This window comes from Gracilinanus agilis, chromosome 2 (genome assembly GCF_016433145.1).
Source record: "Gracilinanus agilis isolate LMUSP501 chromosome 2, AgileGrace, whole genome shotgun sequence".
NCBI lineage: Eukaryota > Metazoa > Chordata > Mammalia > Didelphimorphia > Didelphidae > Gracilinanus > Gracilinanus agilis.
The window spans coordinates 243,571,381-243,589,980 of record NC_058131.1 but is presented as its reverse complement, the minus strand read 5'-3'; the positions used below and the strand labels follow the sequence as shown (position 1 = coordinate 243,589,980).

General features: G+C 34.6%; 1 protein-coding gene across 1 annotated transcript in view; it reads right to left on the bottom strand.

Moving 5' to 3' along the window:
• The window catches only part of CSE1L (chromosome segregation 1 like), a 74,371-nt gene that overhangs the window by 21,522 nt on the left and 34,249 nt on the right, over positions 1-18,600 (bottom strand). The window contains exons 8-17 of the mRNA XM_044663814.1: positions 17,816-17,908; positions 14,341-14,508; positions 14,111-14,240; positions 13,177-13,242; positions 7,931-8,133; positions 6,783-6,867; positions 5,137-5,198; positions 4,024-4,160; positions 3,489-3,592; positions 1,878-1,975 (exon numbers count right to left, since the gene is read on the bottom strand). Of these exons, the coding sequence (XP_044519749.1) occupies positions 1,878-1,975; positions 3,489-3,592; positions 4,024-4,160; positions 5,137-5,198; positions 6,783-6,867; positions 7,931-8,133; positions 13,177-13,242; positions 14,111-14,240; positions 14,341-14,508; positions 17,816-17,908 (1,146 nt within the window). The remainder of the gene's footprint in view (positions 1-1,877; positions 1,976-3,488; positions 3,593-4,023; positions 4,161-5,136; positions 5,199-6,782; positions 6,868-7,930; positions 8,134-13,176; positions 13,243-14,110; positions 14,241-14,340; positions 14,509-17,815; positions 17,909-18,600) is intronic.

The following is an 18,600-nucleotide window of genomic DNA, read 5'->3' as shown; positions in this document are numbered from 1 at the left end:
AGGTCGAGCCAACATAATAAAAATGACCATTCTACCCAAATTAATTTACCTATTTAGCGCCATACCTATCAAACTACCAAAAAACTTCTTTACTGAATTAGAAAAAACTATAACAAATTTCATTTGGAATAACAAAAGATCAAGAATATCAAGGGAAATAATGAAAAAAAATGTGAAGGAAGGGGGCCTAGCAGTACCAGATATTAAACTATACTATAAAGCAGCAGTCATCAAAACAATATGGTACTGGCTAAGAGACAGAGAGGAGGATCAGTGGAATAGACTTGGGGTAAATGACATCAGCAAGACAGTGTATGATAAACCCAAAGAGCCCAACTTTTGGGACATGAATCCACTATTTGACAAAAACTGCTGGGAAATTTGGAAAACAATATGGGAGAGATTAGGTCTAGATCAACATCTCACACCCTACACCAAGATAAATTCAGAATGGGTGAATGACTTGAATATAAAGAGGGAAACTATAAATAAGTTAAGTGAACACAGAATAGTATACTTGTCAGATCTCTGGGAAAGGAAAGACTTTAAAATACACAGTATTGACTCCAAGATGGATTCAAAATATTATCTTAGTCTAAAGCCTTTAAGATTAATCTGAAAAAGAAACCCATATTAGTCATTCTTTAGATTTCAAATTGGAAATCACTACTGATTCCCCTTTCTATAAATTAGCCACAGGGACTCATTCTTGCCCCAACTTTTAGAGTCAGGAGGCCCTAGAGTGATCTCTCCAAAAAGATTCTGCACAGTATAAACCAAAGGGAGGAAAGGAAGTCTCATTATTACTTCAATTACCAGTTAAAAGGGTAGTTAAAGTCAGACCCAGTGATTTTAGGAAACTTGTTTCCCAAATGTATGCCAGAAAAATCAAGTGACTACCTTTCCTATTGCATAATAAAGTTTTATCATATTGTAAAATTTTCCTTGTTCAAAGTTTGAATGTTATTTTAATATACCTTGTATTAAGAGAAGTCTAAGTACTTAAGGGGATTACAGACATTTCTCTCTTTAAGAAGACCCTTTGGATGAGAATAAAAATAAATTTTTAAAAAATTGTTCCCTGGAGAATTTCTGTGTCTAGAATTCAGAATACTGTATTAATATTCTTCTATACAAAAATACTTTCAGGAGTTGTAGGAAAGTAATTATAAAACCACTGAATTTTAGAGCTGGAAAGGACGTTAGAGATTATTTGGTGACTTAAATAACTATTACATCATCCAATTAAATAGCTTTCCAAATGCTTAACCAAATCTTTCCATGCAGTAGTAACAGATATTTATAAAGGTAACCTGTTAATTATGAAATCACCAGTTCTGAACCTAGTAAGTTATCCCAAATATTCATTTATAAAATTAGTAATGGCCTTGAAACTGATTGAGAGTTGCTTCTAAAGAGATCTAAGGAGTAAAGACTTAGGAAAAGAGGAAGAAAACAGAAAGAGAAGACAGACTCATGGGCAAATTTTCTTGACAAACCAAATTTCTGAAGATGGGGCCAAAGTCTAAAATACAAGTTTTACCCTGGGTGTAGGGGATGAGTTGTTGTTATAAAAAAATTTCTTTCCAGCCATAACCTTAAATGAAAATATAGCAAATTACAAGGTTTCAAAACAAAGATTTGATTGCAAAAGGATTAGTTTCTAAGCAAAAATGTCTCTTGTATATGGAATCAAATTCTCTCCAGAGTCCAATGTCACTCCCTAAGATAACATAAAATTTTAGAAATCTTCTTGGCCAACAGAGTGCCATTTAGCAAAATGATATTTCAAAATAATATGCCACCCTGTAACTTCTAATTTATCACAAAGAATTATGCAGAACATGATTTTTATTTCAGAATTGTCACCCCTTTACCTTACTAACAGCTAACAGCTTCTGTGTAAGCTGTGTGATGAGAGTGGGGATATATGGAATTATGGCTTCTTGCAGGAGAGAAAAGCTTCTCATGATAGCTGTAAAAGAAAAAAAAGGGGGGGGGGGCCCATAAGAAATTAGGCTTAAGTCAAAATTCCAGAATACAACAGTAACAGCTTAAGAAAAAAAGCTTCTGGTTCCATTGTGAAATGGACTGTATGTGGCACAGTGACTAAAACACCAGGCTTAGACCAGGAAGAACAGAGTTTAAATTTGACCTCAGACACCTCTGGCAAGTTATTTCACCTAATGGCCTCTACATAAGATAACATTTGGAAAGCTTTCTGAAAACCTTAACATGCAACATAAATGTTAGCTATTATTATTTTAACAAAATTTAAAATATTTCCTTGGAATCTGACTACTTTATAATACTCTACCTCGTTCCCTATATAACCAGTCCTCAAAGTTTAAGGAGGAATATCACCACCTGAGGTGTGGATAACCAAAGTTACTTATATTTAGTTCCCTTGGGCTATTTTATCACACCTAAGGCATAAACAAGAAGAAGAGGAAAAAGAGAACAAGAGATCAGAGAAAGGTATAAATTTGGGAGCAGCAGAAGGCCACTCTCAAAGGCTTCAAGTACCACCAATACTACAAAGTAAATAAACCAAACCTACATGATACAGGGGCCTCCTGTAGGAGGATAGAGATCAAAGAAATGCTAACAATCAGAGAGAAAAAAGAAAAGAGGGAAATTTTAAGAATACCTGCAGAGGCCCCAGAGAACTATACTTTCAGCCAAAGGTATAAAATGGACCACTACTATCTAGTTGGGCAGACGAGATTAAAATTGGGAAATATTTCACAAAATAAAAACATAGATAATTCTACATTTTAAAAATAAGTAAACATATAGCCTGCTTGCTTATCTAGGGATAGTCGTTGTTGTTGCTGAATTATTTCAGTAATATCTGATTCTTGATGACTCCTTTTCTTGGGGTTTCTTGGCAAATATACTGGATTGTTTGGCCATTTCCTCCTCCATCTAATTTAGCAGATGAGGAAACTAAGACAATCAGGGCTAAATAACTTGCCCAGACAGCGAGTAACTGTCTGAGGTCACATTTGAACCCGAGTCTTTTTGATTCCAGATCCAGTTCTCTATTCACTGCAGCACCTAGCTGCTCCATCTGTGGATAAGGGGTTCCTTACTTCTATTTGCATTTGATACCACTGCTTTAAGCAAATGTTATACAAGCACTTTGCAGCTGAAAACACTAACATGATAGAATGATGGCAATCATTACCGCTAAGGCATAGGATACTGAAATTACTTTGCAATAAAAAAAACACAAAAACTAAGCCATGTCTTTAGTAAAAGTGTACTATTTCTGAAATGTATTTTTCCTACAAAAATCTTAATTCATAATTAAGTTAATATTTTCCTAATACTTCTTCTAAATATTTTAGAAATTTTCTGATTTGGCTTTGGCAGACACACAGTTTTTAAGGCATGTAACTAGGTCCAATTCCAAGTAATTACTGTCTGCCATCTGAGACTGGATAGCGAGTTATGGTCACAAGATATGTTGGAGAAATGCTTACCTTTCATTATATACTCATTTTCAGAAGAGCCAGGAAGTGTGAGTGCCTTGAAAAGATTTGTTAGTAGAATCTCTACAAAGGGTGCAATTTCTGCAGCTGTAATACTAGATATAAAAAGTTTCCAATTAATATCAAAAATTATATTTATTGTGTATTACCTAAAGGAAAAATTTTAATCTCAAGCTAAATTTTACCATTTTACCAGCCAAAGGGCTATTTCCCACTAGATGACTAACTACTCAGAAAATAATGATAGGACAAACCAAAGCTAAACTTAATTAGAAAGGTAATTTTTTCCAAGAAGTAGGAACATAGGTCATGCATACCCAAACCAAATAGTCTCAAAGCTACAAAGAATTTTTTTGAGCATTCACTGTTTTCCTACCATCCATGCCATTGATCCACCACTGAATTCTCACAACACTTTCTACTATTTTCTACTACACAAAAACTATAAAGTCAAATAGTTTCTATATTATACCAATTAGCAACTTAAAAACTATGAACGCCTTAGTTCAGGGGTCAGACAACTTACAGTATAGTGTTGTTAGATCCTTTCATGGTAAACAGTCTTTCAAGAGCATGAGCTGCATACGTATGAACCACAATACTTTCTGCTTGAAGATGATTGATCAAAAGAGGAATGGAAGCCAAAAGCTGCTCCTTAGGTACCTGAATAATTCAATAATGGGTTTTCCACTCATAATAAAAACATGTTCATCTACATGATCAGATATAAATAAAAGTAAACAAGTTTTTACTCACATTTGAAAACAGTTTAAGTTTAAAAACATCTTTTATAATAAGATTGGACATGTGATTTCACCAGCACTATTTCTCAGCTAAAGCCCAGGTCCAAACAAACAAATAAACAAACAAAAATGCAGACGGATTCCTAGAATGTCTAGAGTCATGGTGGCAAACCTATGGCACATGTTGCCAGAGGGGTCACTCAGAACCCTCTCTGTGGGCATTCACGCCATTGCCCCAGCATAGAGAGTTCGCCAGAGTTGATTACTAGAAAGCCAGAGGGAGGTGGGGACAGGCTGTTCCCTCCTACTTTCCACAGGTGCCTGAGAACAATTCTCACATCATCTGTCCCTCTAAAAGGTTTGTAACCACTGGCTAAGGGACAAATGATTTGCCCAAGATTATCCTGGGGCCAGTGTGTTTCTAAGACAGGATCTAACCCCAGGTTTCCTGACTCTGAAAACAAACTATTCTCCATGCCAACCTGTTCAACAATTTCATACATTAAAATTTTTAAAAACAGACTAAGTATCTACAATGGAACAAATAATTTTAAATTCAATACATTAGAATGACAGTTTCTAACTGGCAAGAATCCAGCAGGTCTATGTGTAAATTGAAAAATGCAGAGAAAAAATTGTTATAATAACAGAAAAATATGAAAACCAACATTGTGAAAAATCTAAAGACAAGGAGCTGCCAAAAATAGATATTCAGGTTAAGTCTATTAAAAAATGAAAGACAGCAATAGTATTAGTTCTCATTGTATACTAAATATTCCAGTTTAAAGACCATTTCTATCTAAAAAAATCAGGGCATAGATGTTTAGCTTTACTTTGGTGAGATTTTTAAAAGTACTTTAAAGAGGTTACAGATAATGGGGGGGGAAGCAACTTACCTGATTCCTAAAAATCATGATATATTTGATACCATCAGCTTTAAGTACAGGAAATTCATTCACTATTAAGAAAAACAATACCATGGTAACAAGTCATAAGCTTAACTAAATCACTAAAAGTGAATCATAAGCAAATCATTCAGAAACTTAAAGACATCTGGGGGTAAAAATCATTTTTATCTTTTCCCAGTCCTTTAGGAAAAATCATAAGAATTCTTAACAGCAATTAAGAGCTATTACAAAAATATTTTATATCAGAAACATGCAACTCTGCTATTAACAGTTTGTTTTGAAAATATCAATTTGTTCCACAGTAACTGATTAGGGAACATTTTGAACGTAATGTAAATTTCAGGGTTTACTTAAGTTTTATTACTTCTTCTGAGAGAAACCACAAGAATGCAGAAAACTGCATAACTTCAAAATAATTCACTATCCTTATGACGTCTACTTCTACATATAAACTTCAGGTTTTTGTCAAGGTAAAGCATCTCATCAACTGTATATCTTCTAGTACAGTTGGACCTGTAGGCAGAAGGTTGGTCTACCTTACACCTTACAACCTTAGGGGTAGGAGTGAGTGGGGGACGTAGGGGCCTGGAACACTGACCTAATGACCTGCCATGCCAGGTAAGAATCAGAATTGGGGAAAGTAGAAGGCTGAGGTCAAGGACAATGTCATTATTTATTGCACTGTTTATATATTTATCTATTTTTAATTATGTTCCTATCTTTTTTAAAAATGTCATTGAACATTGTACTCCTAATCTTACGTTTTCCCATAAGTCTTGCATTTTTAATTATGCAATTAGGCATGGTACTTTCTGGGGAAAACATGTCATGTTATAGCAGAACTGGTTCTAAATCCTTCCTTGACGCCAAGTGCTCAGTTAGCATGGCAACATTCAGTAAGAGAAGCTAGTATATGTAAGTAGTCCACTAAATTTATTGTGGATTACCCCAAAATCTAATAAGAAAGGGACAATGGCTCAGCTCTAAAACAGGGCTAAACCCCAAATACAAGATTGTAAATCTACTGCCAGTTCTCTAAAACCATGGAAATAAACTAATTGAAAGGACTACCATATAAAGGTAGACTGAATCTCACTAACTGAAAAATTGTTTGTGGAAAACTAGTGGATAACAGATCAGTAGACAGAAGACTTGATTTCAAATTTGACTGTAGACTATATTATCCTGGGGAAGTTATTTAATTTCTGGCTGCTTTAAAATTTTCATTTGTAGAATGGATATAATAATAGCACTATTTGACAAGGTTGTTGTGAGGATCAAAAAACATTTGTAAAGACCTCTGCAAACCTTAAGGCATTGTATAAAAGCAAACTTTTACTGTTATTATGTGATATTAGGGTCCAGACAATTACAGGAATTTTATCCCTGATGTCTAAATAATGTTTGTTGTTTTTTTAAGTATAAATGTACTCTTATGAAGCAAAAAAGAATTAAATAAGATTTAATTGATCCATATAAAAAAATTTCATTACACTCTAAGAGACCTCCATAATAATAAAATTTTGGGTTTTTTTGGGTCTTTAGTGGGATCTTTTCTATAATCAGATTTAATCTATAGAAAAAATGAATCCATAACAAAACGTAGAGGAGAAAGCTAACAAAACTTAACTTACCATTGGCTGATTTCAAATCAGGCTGAATGTGATTCACAAAAAACTCAGTAAGATTTACAAGTTCGTTTGCTTGTGTAATTCCATGCTGAAAAATAAATTTAAATTCAAGTGAAATAAAAAGCTTAGATATCCTAACCTACCATATTAGGAATATGAAGTTTGAAATTTTAATATTTAAAATAAAGTCTAATACTTCAAAATATAAACAAAATAGTCAATAAATAAAAAGTATCAGACAGAGATAGAGAAAATATAGCAGAATACTGAAAAAAAAAAAACAAAACTTGAATGCACCATAAATCAATGGAATGACTATGCCAATGTGCACATATCTCTGATATATTTTAGAAAGAAAAAAAAATTAGATCAAGTAAAAAGTATAATATCTGGTTAATTATTTTCAATTTCAACAGTCCATCATGTGTCACCAGGATCATTCACTGTGAATGAAGTTAAAAGAATTATGGTTATATAAAAATAATAAAAAGAGCACTGGAAATAGAGTAAAAAGACCTAAATTCTTCAAGTCCCAGTTCAGCCTGTATTGCCTAGATTATTTATGAGAAAGGTGTTTTGCAGTCAAATACTAAAGAACTGAGTATTTAAGTACTTCCTACACAGGAGATACCTGTAACTACCTCTAACTAGTGACGCAGGCAAACGAAGACCATCTACAGTCACAATACTATTATTTCTTGATTTCTATTAACAGCACACCAGAACTGTAATTAAAAATATAGAGGATCCAATCCCTTAAAAAACAAAAAAAAAACAAAACGAAACCCCTATGTTCTGTTTTAATATCAATTTGAAGAAGAGCAAGAAGGACTAGGTAATTGGGGTTAAGTGACTTCACAGGTCATACAGCTAGGAAGTACCTGAGGCCAAATTTGACCCAGGCCCTCCTGAGTATAGGCAATCTCTATTTAAAGATGAGGAAAATGAAGCCAAGAAAAGCTCAACAGTTTTATCCCAAGTCACAAAGGCAGGACAGAATAGAACTGGTACTGGAACACATTCTCCTAATTTTCTAACCAGTGTTCTTTTCCCCTTTAGCACCAGATTCCCCCCTACCAGACTAAGACTGACAAGATTTCCAATAATTTCTTTTAAACAAACGAATAAATAAATAAAATGAAAGGCATTACTCTTTGTGTCTGAGCTTTCGAAGCTAATGACGTTACTAAATAAATTGCTGCATCTTTGTGTTTCCAGTTCACAGACGGATTCTTGGCATATTCCTGCAGCATGGAATTGACATAACCAGAGAAAATTCCTGTCACAGGTCCTTCGAAAAACTTGCATAGTCCTCTTACTAAATCACAAGCAGCCCTGCGTCTGGTGTCAATATCTATAAAATTAAAAAAGGAAAAATTATCACAGAAAAAAAAAACACCAACAAACCAGTCACTAAATTCAGAAGATAAAGACATAAACTACCATACACCAAACAGACAAAAATAATTCAATAAGAGGAAGATAATTTCTGATAGCAAAATGAATAGAAACAATGATGACTTTTATAATAATATCACAAATAAGGGCCGTGACACTACAAGATATATGAGGTTTTTATATTGCTATTGATGCATTACATGAGTGAATTTCAGGTTAAAAGCATTTAACTACTAAGAAGCACAAATTTAGAGAAAACGTCATGATTTATTTATTAAGTGCTTTCCTCAAAAAATCTAGTAAAGCAGGGGGGTAGGGTATCAGGCAAAAATGAGGTTCTGACACAACCTAAATTAGAACCTGATTTAGCTACTAAATATGATTGCCAGCCTAAACCTGAATCCCTTGTGAGGCTGTGGACAAGTTGCTAATTGTCCTGAGGCCCACTGATTTATGTATAAAAATGAAAAATGAAGGGGTTTGGAGATGAGAAACTGGCTGTGGAGTCTCCAAAGTGTAACACCGTAGAGTGAATAAACCTGTCCCACTTGAGGCCAAATTTGAATCCAGGACTGGCTTTCTATCCACTAAGCCCACAGCGGTCCTACAAGTTGTTTTTTTTTTTTTTTTAAAGAAAGCAAGCCAGCCATTTGTTCAGAAGGTCTAGGTTCATAGCCAATCTCTTGACACAAACTAGCTGGGTAGCCATGGGCAAGTTCAATCAGCCTTTTTAAGTATTCCAAGTATCTCTAAGATAATAAATTATTGATGAGTATCCTACACAGATAAAATTAAAAGTCAGATGTTAAAGGAGACTTTTGAAAGTTTTACATTTAAAAAGGAAAACACACTCCTTTTGAAATGTTTCTCTCAATGTAAATAAAAACTCCTCAAATAAATAAACAAATAACGGATTGGTGGGCATTTTGTTTTTTGTTTTTTTTAATTTTGAGCTAGAAATTCTTTCCTTCCCTGACATGGTGAGCAATTTGTTATAGATCATCCACGTGCAGGCAAGCAAAACATTTCTATAATAGTCACGTTGCGAAAGAAAACACAGGCAAGAAACAAAACCCCAAGAATAATAAAGAAAAATCTTAAAGTATGCTCCGGTCAACATTCAGACTCCATTAAGTTCTTTCTCTGGAGGTGGGTAGAATTTTTCTTCTTATAAGTGCTCCAGTATTTTCTTGAATCACTGTATTTACTGAAAATAGCAAATTCACAGTTGATCATTAAAGAATATTCCTATTACTGCATAAAATGTTTTCCTGGTTATGATCAGGAAAGCATACTTCTAACATTGAACAACATAACTATTGGTTACTTCTCTACTGCCCACAAACATGCCCATGCCTCCCCCATTCTTATGGCTAAACAACTTGAATAGGCCATTAACTCAATACAGTCTGGCTTCTGACCTCACCATTCATTTTAAACTATGCTCTCCAGATTACCACTTATCTCTTATTTGCAAAATCTAATGGCTTTTTCTCAATCCTTCCTGACCTCTCTACAGTCTTTTGACATTGTCAAGAACCTTTTTCTCCCTCAAAGTCTCCTACTTCAAGGTTTTGGTGATACTACTTTCTCCTAGTTCTCTTACTCCTCTAACCCCTCCTTCTTGGTTTCCTTTCCTAGATATTTGTCCAAGACATACCCACTAAAGTTGAGTGTCCTTCAAGGCTCTGTCTTTTGTCCTTCTCCCTCTAAATTAATTCACAAGATGATCTCGTCATGGTTTCAATTATCATCTTTATGCTGATAATTCTCAGATCTACTTATCCAGCACTAAATTCCTTCCTGACTCTCACATGGCCAATTGACTATTAGATATCTCAAGATGGCAGTCCTATAAAGTTCAGTCATTTCCAGTTATGTTATGTCTGACCCTTTGGAGATTTTCTTGGCAGAAATATAAGAGTAGTTGGCCATTTCCTTCTTCAGTCCATTTTACAGATGAGGAACTGACGTAAATAGGGTTAGGGGATTTTCCCAGGGTTACTCAGCAGATTTGAATTCAGAAAGCAGAATCTTACTGACTCTAGGCCTGGCACTCTTATCCACTGTACCTCCTAGCTACTTTGGATGTCTTCTAGACATCTTAAATTCAACATGCCCAAAACAGAACTCACTATCTTTTCCTCAAAATTCTTAAACCTTAGTTAGTCCCCTATTATGGTTAAGGACCACCACCCTCACAATAACTCAGGCTCAAAAACTAATTTCAGTCTCCAAGCTTTACTCCCTTTCAACCCCCACATCTATTGTTGCCAAATCCTCTCATTTCAATCTTTTTGTCTCTTCTATATATTATCTTCTCTCCTCTGAAATTGCTATCATCCTGGTACATCCCTCATGCCAGAATTACTACAACAGTATACTGGTTGAGTTCCATGACTTATTTAGTCTATAAACAGTCTTCATCTAGAATCAAGGAATGGCTATGTCAACCCCTAACTCTGTTCAATCAATCCAAGTGTTTCTCTATTACCAGGATCAATTATAAAATCATGTTTTATTGAAAGTCTTTCATAACTACTCTTCTTATTTTTTCCAGTATACTTACACCTTAATCACCTTCAATGTACTCTTGTGATACATTGACACTGGCCCTCCTTCTTAATCATTCAAAAAGTCTATCTCTGCCTAGAATTCTCTCCATCTTCATTTTGATTTCCTGCCTCGCCAGCTTCTTTCAAATCCAAACTAAAATCCTAGTAAAATTCTTCTAGAGGGCTTTCCTAATTCCCTTTATTAGTGATGCCTTCCCTTTGCTATTTATTATCTTCAATTTATCCTGTACGTATTTCATTTTTTTAATGTTGTCTTTGCACGTTGACTCCATTAGACTGAGTTCCTTCACAGCAAGATATATCTTCTACCTCTCTTGGTAGTACTAATTCTTAGCAGAGGACAGAGCATCCATAAATGCTTTTTGACTATATATAATGAATCTGATTTAATGCTTTTTTCAATTTAGAAAAGAATGACTAAGAAGGAGGGCCAGTGTCACTGTATCACACAGTACACTGAGGATTAAGGTGTAAGAATACTGGAAAAAGAAAAGAATTTCATTTTCTAAAAAATTAATATGGAAGAACATAAATTCAACCATTTCTAAGAATAGTTCAGTAAAAATTTAGGTGTTAAAAGAGATGAGAAAAATTATCATCCTCTTTAATATAGAAGTAGCAAACTATGGGTATGAAATGTTCCATTTGTTTCAGGTATAATGTGCAGGTTGTTTTTACTAAACGTTTTTTTCCCATTTAAATCTTTATTATAAAGAAAGACATCAAACAAATCTGGTACTAGAAGAGAAACAGAGTGGTTGATCAGTATAGTAGATTAGGTATGAAACATGAAAGTAAATGATCATAGACACCTAGTGTTTGATAAACCCAAAAATAAGTTCAGGGAGGCAAGAACTCACTATTCAACACTACTGGGAAGCAGTCTGGCAGAAAATAGAGACACACCAATATCTCATACCAATATTGTAAGATTAGTAAAAATGAATATGGTATTTGGATATAAAGGGTGAGATAACCATATCAAGGGAGCATAAAAAATTACCTTTCATATTTATGGATAAGGGAAGGTCTAATGACCAAAGAAGCAATATAGAGATCACAGGAGATAAAATGGATGATTTTGATTATATGAATGTCAAATAAAACCAATGCAATCAAAATTGGAAAAAGGAAATTGGGGAAATACATTTTTATAGTATATAGCACAGCCTAAATTTCATATAGTAAGTTTCTCTCACAAAAGTAGAGAACACCGGGGGCAGCTGGGTAGCTCAGTGGGTTGAGAGCCAGGCCTAGAGACGGGAGGTCCTAGGTTCAAATCCGGCCTCAGACACTTCCCAGCTGTGTGACCCTGGGCAAGTCACTTGACCCCCATTGCCTACCCTTACCACTCTTCCACCTATAAGTCAATACACAGAAGTTAAGGGTTTAAAATAAAAATTAAAAAATAAAATAAAAAATAAAAAATAAAAACAAAAGTAGAGAACTTAAATTTATAAAAAGTGGGTAAATGATTAAAAGATATTAACAGGAAGTTTTCAGGAAATACAAAGCCATCGATGGTCATAAAAAAATGCTCTAGATCACTAATAATTAGAGAATACAAATTGAAACAATTCTGAGATACTACTTAATATCTCTCAGATTAGCTAATATGACAGAAAAGAAAAACAAATTCTGAAGGGAATATGGAAAAATTGACACCAGTGTACTGTTGGTAGAATTGTGAAATGTTCCAACTATTCTGCAGAACAATTTGGAACTATGTCTACAAGGCTATAAAATTGCATACAATTATGACCTAGCAATATTACTGTCTATTCCAAAGACATTTTTAAAAAAAAGGAAAAAAGAACTATATGTACAAAAATATTTATAGTAGTTCTTTTATGTGGTATTAAAGAATTCTAATTTGAGGGGATGCCCATCAGTGGGGGAATGGCTGAACAAATTGTGGCATATGAATGGAAAGGAATACTATTGTGCTAAAAGAAATGAAGAAGGGGATAATTTCAGAAAATCTGAGAAAGATTTATATGAGATGATTCAAAATAAGTGAACATAACCAATAGAACATTATATGCACTGACAGCAATATCATAATGATTATTGTCAATACAATGATCCAAGAAAATTCCAAAGGATTCAGGATAAAAAATATTATTTCCAGAGAAAGAAATCATGAACTCTAAGTGCAGATTGAAGCACGAGGTTTCTTTTTTTCTCATTTTCTGTATTTTCCCTTGCCTTTTATTTTGCATCATGGATAATATGACTGTTTTGTATGACTTCAATTGCATAATGCATAACATATTGCTTGCCCAAAAATGGATGCTAAAAAATAAAAAATTTAAAAAACACTCAAAGAAGAGCTGAGGAGGTGGTAGAGAAGAATATTCATAAATAAATGCAATTAAAATATAGAAGGCATCCACTAAAATAAAACGATAAAGAAAGATTACCAGATCCTTCCAAATCCCTCCTTATGTATTCTTCAGAATTATCTTCAAAGGCCTCCTCATCAGCAGCTATAAAAGAGAGTAGATGTGATACATGCAAAATCGAAACAACTTTATAAGCCACCATACTTTGTTGCCAAGTACTTTTAACTGTAATCTTATTTTACAGAAACATCAAATTTTTCTCAACTAACTACATGGCAATTTTTATTCATAGCTAAACAGCAGATATCATCTTGAAATGTGGTTAGTATTAAGTCAATTGAGACAACAGTGATACATTACAAGACTCAGATGACCCAATGTATATGCTTCATATGAAATTTGCTTCCTCCAACCTTCACAAACTTGCCAAAATATTTAATCTAATATAAAATCCTACAAAAAGGATGGGTTGGTTTTTTTTAAAATAATCTGCATGGTAAAAAACAAACAAACAACACAATTTGGATACTAAACTAAACTGTACATTGTTCTACCTAAATTGACAGCTTAACACATTCTTAATCAAAAAAATCATCACTTTTATTCTCCAACCTAAAAATGAGGATTGAGTAAATTAGCATTACATGAAAAATTCAAAAGAGAACCCTCATGACTTTGTATTAACCTGTAATCAAGCTATTTTAAAACTAAAATCCATGCCTGATCACATGGTTCAATGGGTATATGATTGGGGATTTTGACTTTAAATGATCACTGTACTGCAAATATTACTAATATGGAAATAGGCTTTGAACAATGATCCACGTATAACTCAATGGAATTACTCATCAGCTCCGGGGAGACAGGGGGGGGGGCAGGAAAAGGGAAGGGAAAGAACATAGAATCATGTAACCATGGAAAAATATTCTAAATAAATAATTTTTTTAAAAAGATAAAAAAACACTAAAATCTATTCATCCAACAAGCTATTTGTACAAATGACAATATTTACCTCTAAATTCCATGTTTGGGACGATAACTTTTTCGCAGATACTTGTGAGTGTATTCTGATCTTCAAAGAGATTCTTATAATGAGGTCTCTCACAAACTGAAGCCAGAAATTGAATTGCATTACTTACCAACTAGAACAAAACATAAAAAGGAAAACTTTAAAAAAATATAACTGACCATTATATTTCTTGGAAATGAAATATTAAACATCTGTTCTGATCATCTACTTACCAAATCATATTTGACCTCTTGACCTGTTGTTACTAATAAATTCCAGATTGCTGTGACAAATCGAGGCAGGTATGGCTGGAATTCTTCATCATATTTTTGGGCATAGAGTGCAGCATTATCACAAATCTGGGATTTTAACAATTCCAATAAGCCCGCTTCCTCTTCATCCTCACATAAAAGAAAACTGAAAACTCAAATATACTTCAATGAATTTAGAAAACAAAACTGAACACTATACAACTCAAACTACTATAGAGCAAATTCTTGAAATTGTACTACTCAGAATTGGCATAAAGCATGAAGCTCCATTAGTTGAGTCAACCATCTAAGAGAATAATCTTTGAAGTATTTTCAATTTTATATTCATCTAAAATTATACTGGAAAGGCATTGCTGAATAACGTATTGAATAAAACATATCTGAAGATTAAAATGGGATAAGATATTTAACAGAGAATCTGAAAGATACTGATTTAGCTTTATCAAATGGCAAATTATACTACCTTTAGGACAAGTAATTGGTTGTTAAAATACATGGCTTGACTGCTTTTCTATGATTCAAGAATTTCACTGAATTTGATGAAGTTTCTTCATGTTCATGTGAAAACAACATTAATAATCTGAAGGCAAGTATCTTTCAGTAGACTATGTGATATGGGAACTCCTTGAATCAAAACCAGTAAATGGTTGGCTTAGTAATCCTACTGAGCTGCATGAGAGTAGGTGAGATGACTTGCTCAGGGTCACATAGCTAATGTCAGAGGAAGGATTTAAAGCCAGATCTTCCTGACTTCAAGTCCAGAACTCTAACCAGATGCCAAGTTGCCTCTAATATAAAATCCTCCACCATAAATCAATTAGTCAGCAATTCTGAGTATCTATTGTATAAAAGGCACTGTGCAAAAATCCCTATAGTGACAGATATAAGAGAAGCCTTGCACATAAGGGGCTTTTGGAATGTTACAGAAAGAAAGAGAGAATGACAGGAGAGGCAGTTGGAAGGAACAGCAGTTAACTCTGGGAAAGGAACTGTATGGGGGAGTTCGTCTCAGGACCCTAAACTGGATGGAGTTCATACCTCACCTCAGGATTCGAATCCCCTGCATACCTAAGGATTTCCCAACCTTTGCCTTGTACCTCAAACACCTGTGATTGTACCCGTTCTCCTGGACATCAACTTAAGAGGACTGGCCGAACATTTTACAGCGGCTTGAGGGGCTTTGCACAGAAAGCATGCCAAGCCAGCCTGAAGACGATTTCTCTCACTATGCCATCTATATAAAGACACTGCAACCTGTCATTTTAGATTAGGTTAGCAGTGTAGGAAGGAAGAAGGAATCAAGAATGTTTTCTGGCCAGAGTCTTTTGGCTTTGGCTTAGGACAAAAGAGACTCCATACTATGCTTGTGTTTGGACTAAGGCATTCCTGTTCCCACTCTCCAAAACCCTTCCTTGAACCTGTTCATTAAACCACCCCTTTGAGCTGAAATAATGCCTAGTCAAGTAATCTTTTGTGAGGGAAAAGGGCTTGTAGGGTGAAGGGTTTACTTAGGGGGGAAGAGCTCTCTGTAGCCCCAAGTTTTGTCAAATCTTGGGGTGCCCGTCACTGCTCTTCACCCTAGCTGGGATTGGCCAGGAGGGACACTGGGGAAGGTCAGCCATAAAGCAAAGTCCTGACCAAATCCTATTTCCTTCAGTGTCTCGGTCCTGGCCAGACTCCTGCTTGCCTTTTCACATCCACCATATCCAACAATGTCAGAGTGCAACTACTGTCTCTGTCAGGAAGGAAGGAGGTTTCCCTAGAGGTCAACTAATCAATCCCTCTTGACTAGGACCAATCAACATCTAGTAGGGGACCTCCCTTTCAGTCCTTTTAATATTTCTATCCCTCCATTAGAGATCTATCTGGGAGAGAGGGCAACCATCAGCATTCTGCCCAGAAGGGAATGGAGTTTCCCTGGAGGTGTTTGTTCATTGACTCTCTCAACCAACATACAAACCCATCACACCAGGGTTCTCCCTTCACCCTTTTAACATGGAAAAATTTATGACTCTCTAAATAGTTAGGGACATAAATATGAAATGAGAAATTATGCACAGAAGGCAAAATGTGATTACCCAATGAGTAATATAAATAATACTGAGGTTCTGGAGAATAAAAAAAAGGCTAAAAAATTCCTGAGGTGAAGTTTAATTTTTAGATCAAACACTTCTAATCTATTTGCTGTTTTCCCTCATTCCCAATTTGGAGATAAAAAGATTGCTATATTACTAAATATCAGTTTTCCTAACAACAAGCTATTTTCTACATATAATGTCCACAGCATGAATAATTAATCAGCTACAGAATTTAGAGCTAGAAGAGGCTTTAGAAATCATCTAAAATCCAAATCACTTATTTTATCAATAAGAAAATTAGAGATCACAGAGGTAAAATGATTTCTCCAATATCACATTAGTAGTAACAGTTTTTATTTGAGGCCTGACTATATAATACATCATGCATTTTTCTATTATACTATGCTACCTTCAGCCTATGAAATCAAGGGATCATAAAATTGAGGGATGTGATGTTCTTGCCAATGACAAAAGATCAAATAAACTGACAAGCAGTTATTAATTGTCTGCTATGAGTTGAGCACTGTGCCAGGCACAGGAGATACAAGAAATGAAATAATCCCTAACCTCGAGGCTTCTACAAGACAAAACATGCAGACCTGTGACCATATCCAAAATAAATATAAGATCAATTTCATTTATTGAGGTGTTAGGGAGGTTACTAATAATTATAGAGATCAGAAAAAATTTTGTGAAGATGGTGTTACTTGAGCTTGTGAGGAAAATAGGAATCTCTAAGAAACAGGTGAGGAAGTGTGTGAGGGGAGCCCCCTCCCGAAATCCCGCTTTGGGGTCCCACCTACATCACACCACTGAGGTTAGGTTATGGGGCAGTGACCTAGGCATTGGATTAGCCAGAAAAGATTAGGAAATTGATCTGGGGATAAAAGGGAAGAAAAAAAGAGGGGGTTCCAGGAAGTGGCCTGTCTCTGTTCTCTCAGGTGCACAGCAAAAGGAAGGTGGCTAAGGGAGCCATGTGGAGAGCACCCACATGGCTAGTTAGGATAGATTTTTTTTAACTGTTTTAATATTTACTTGAAATAAACTCTATGGAAATTAAGCACCAGAGTTTAATTTAGTTATTACATAAGGATCTATCAACTTGTTGACTGAAAGATTATTCATGAAAATTAAAGAGAATTTACTGTATAATCAACTGAAACTTATACTGTCTGAATTTTACTCATTTACACCACAGTATAAAAGGCATTTATGAAAAAATAGACCCCCAATGGACTCAGCCACTTTTTAAAGCATTTTCAAGGATTTTATATCATGCCAAATGCCTTGATGAATTTAGACAATCATTCAGGAAGGAAAAATATTGAACAACTTGTATGCTTTTTTATAATACTTACATCAGTTTGTAGCAGCTTATTATCTAAAGTTAAGAGATTATGGAAATTATTCATCCATGTTTCCATATTATCTTCAAAAAATTCTGGCAGGTCCTAAAAAATATAGGTGGTAATAAGAATTTCATTAAAATGAAATATTATTCCATTTCCCCAAGTTCTACCCTCTTTATGTTCCTTAGTTCCTACCTAATAAAGCCCATAGACCCTAGCCTGGCATTTGAGGATCCCAAAGACCTAGTTCTTCCAATCTTATGTTTTCTCCTTTCTCATACCAAACCACTGTAAATACTTTATGATAAGGAAAATAATGCTAATATCCCTTTAAAATGCTATTTTTCCACACCTAGAATCTATCCTTCACCATCTTCACCTATTCAAAGACATCTATCCTTAAAGAGCAAGGACAAATATCCCTACTATCATGAGGGTTTCACTGAACCCTCAAATACTGCTATACCAAGCTAAACTGATTCTGTCCTCCTACAGTCCTATAACACTTCTGATCTCTTCGTTTATCATTTGTATTATGTGTACACAGAATCCATACAAATTAAGAGAGTGGGCACTATGTCTTGTCTTTTGATGAGCATCAAAATTAAGTGCTTTCCACATGTCGAACAATTAATTACAAACAAATACTGAATCAAATTTGTTCTTCACAACTCTAATGAATTTAACAATCATCTAACAATAGATTTCAAAGAAAACGAGATGTAGTTTCTCATATTAGGGTTTGGAAAAGAGTGACAATTTTCCTCTGAAGTCACATTGTGATGTGGAGAAAA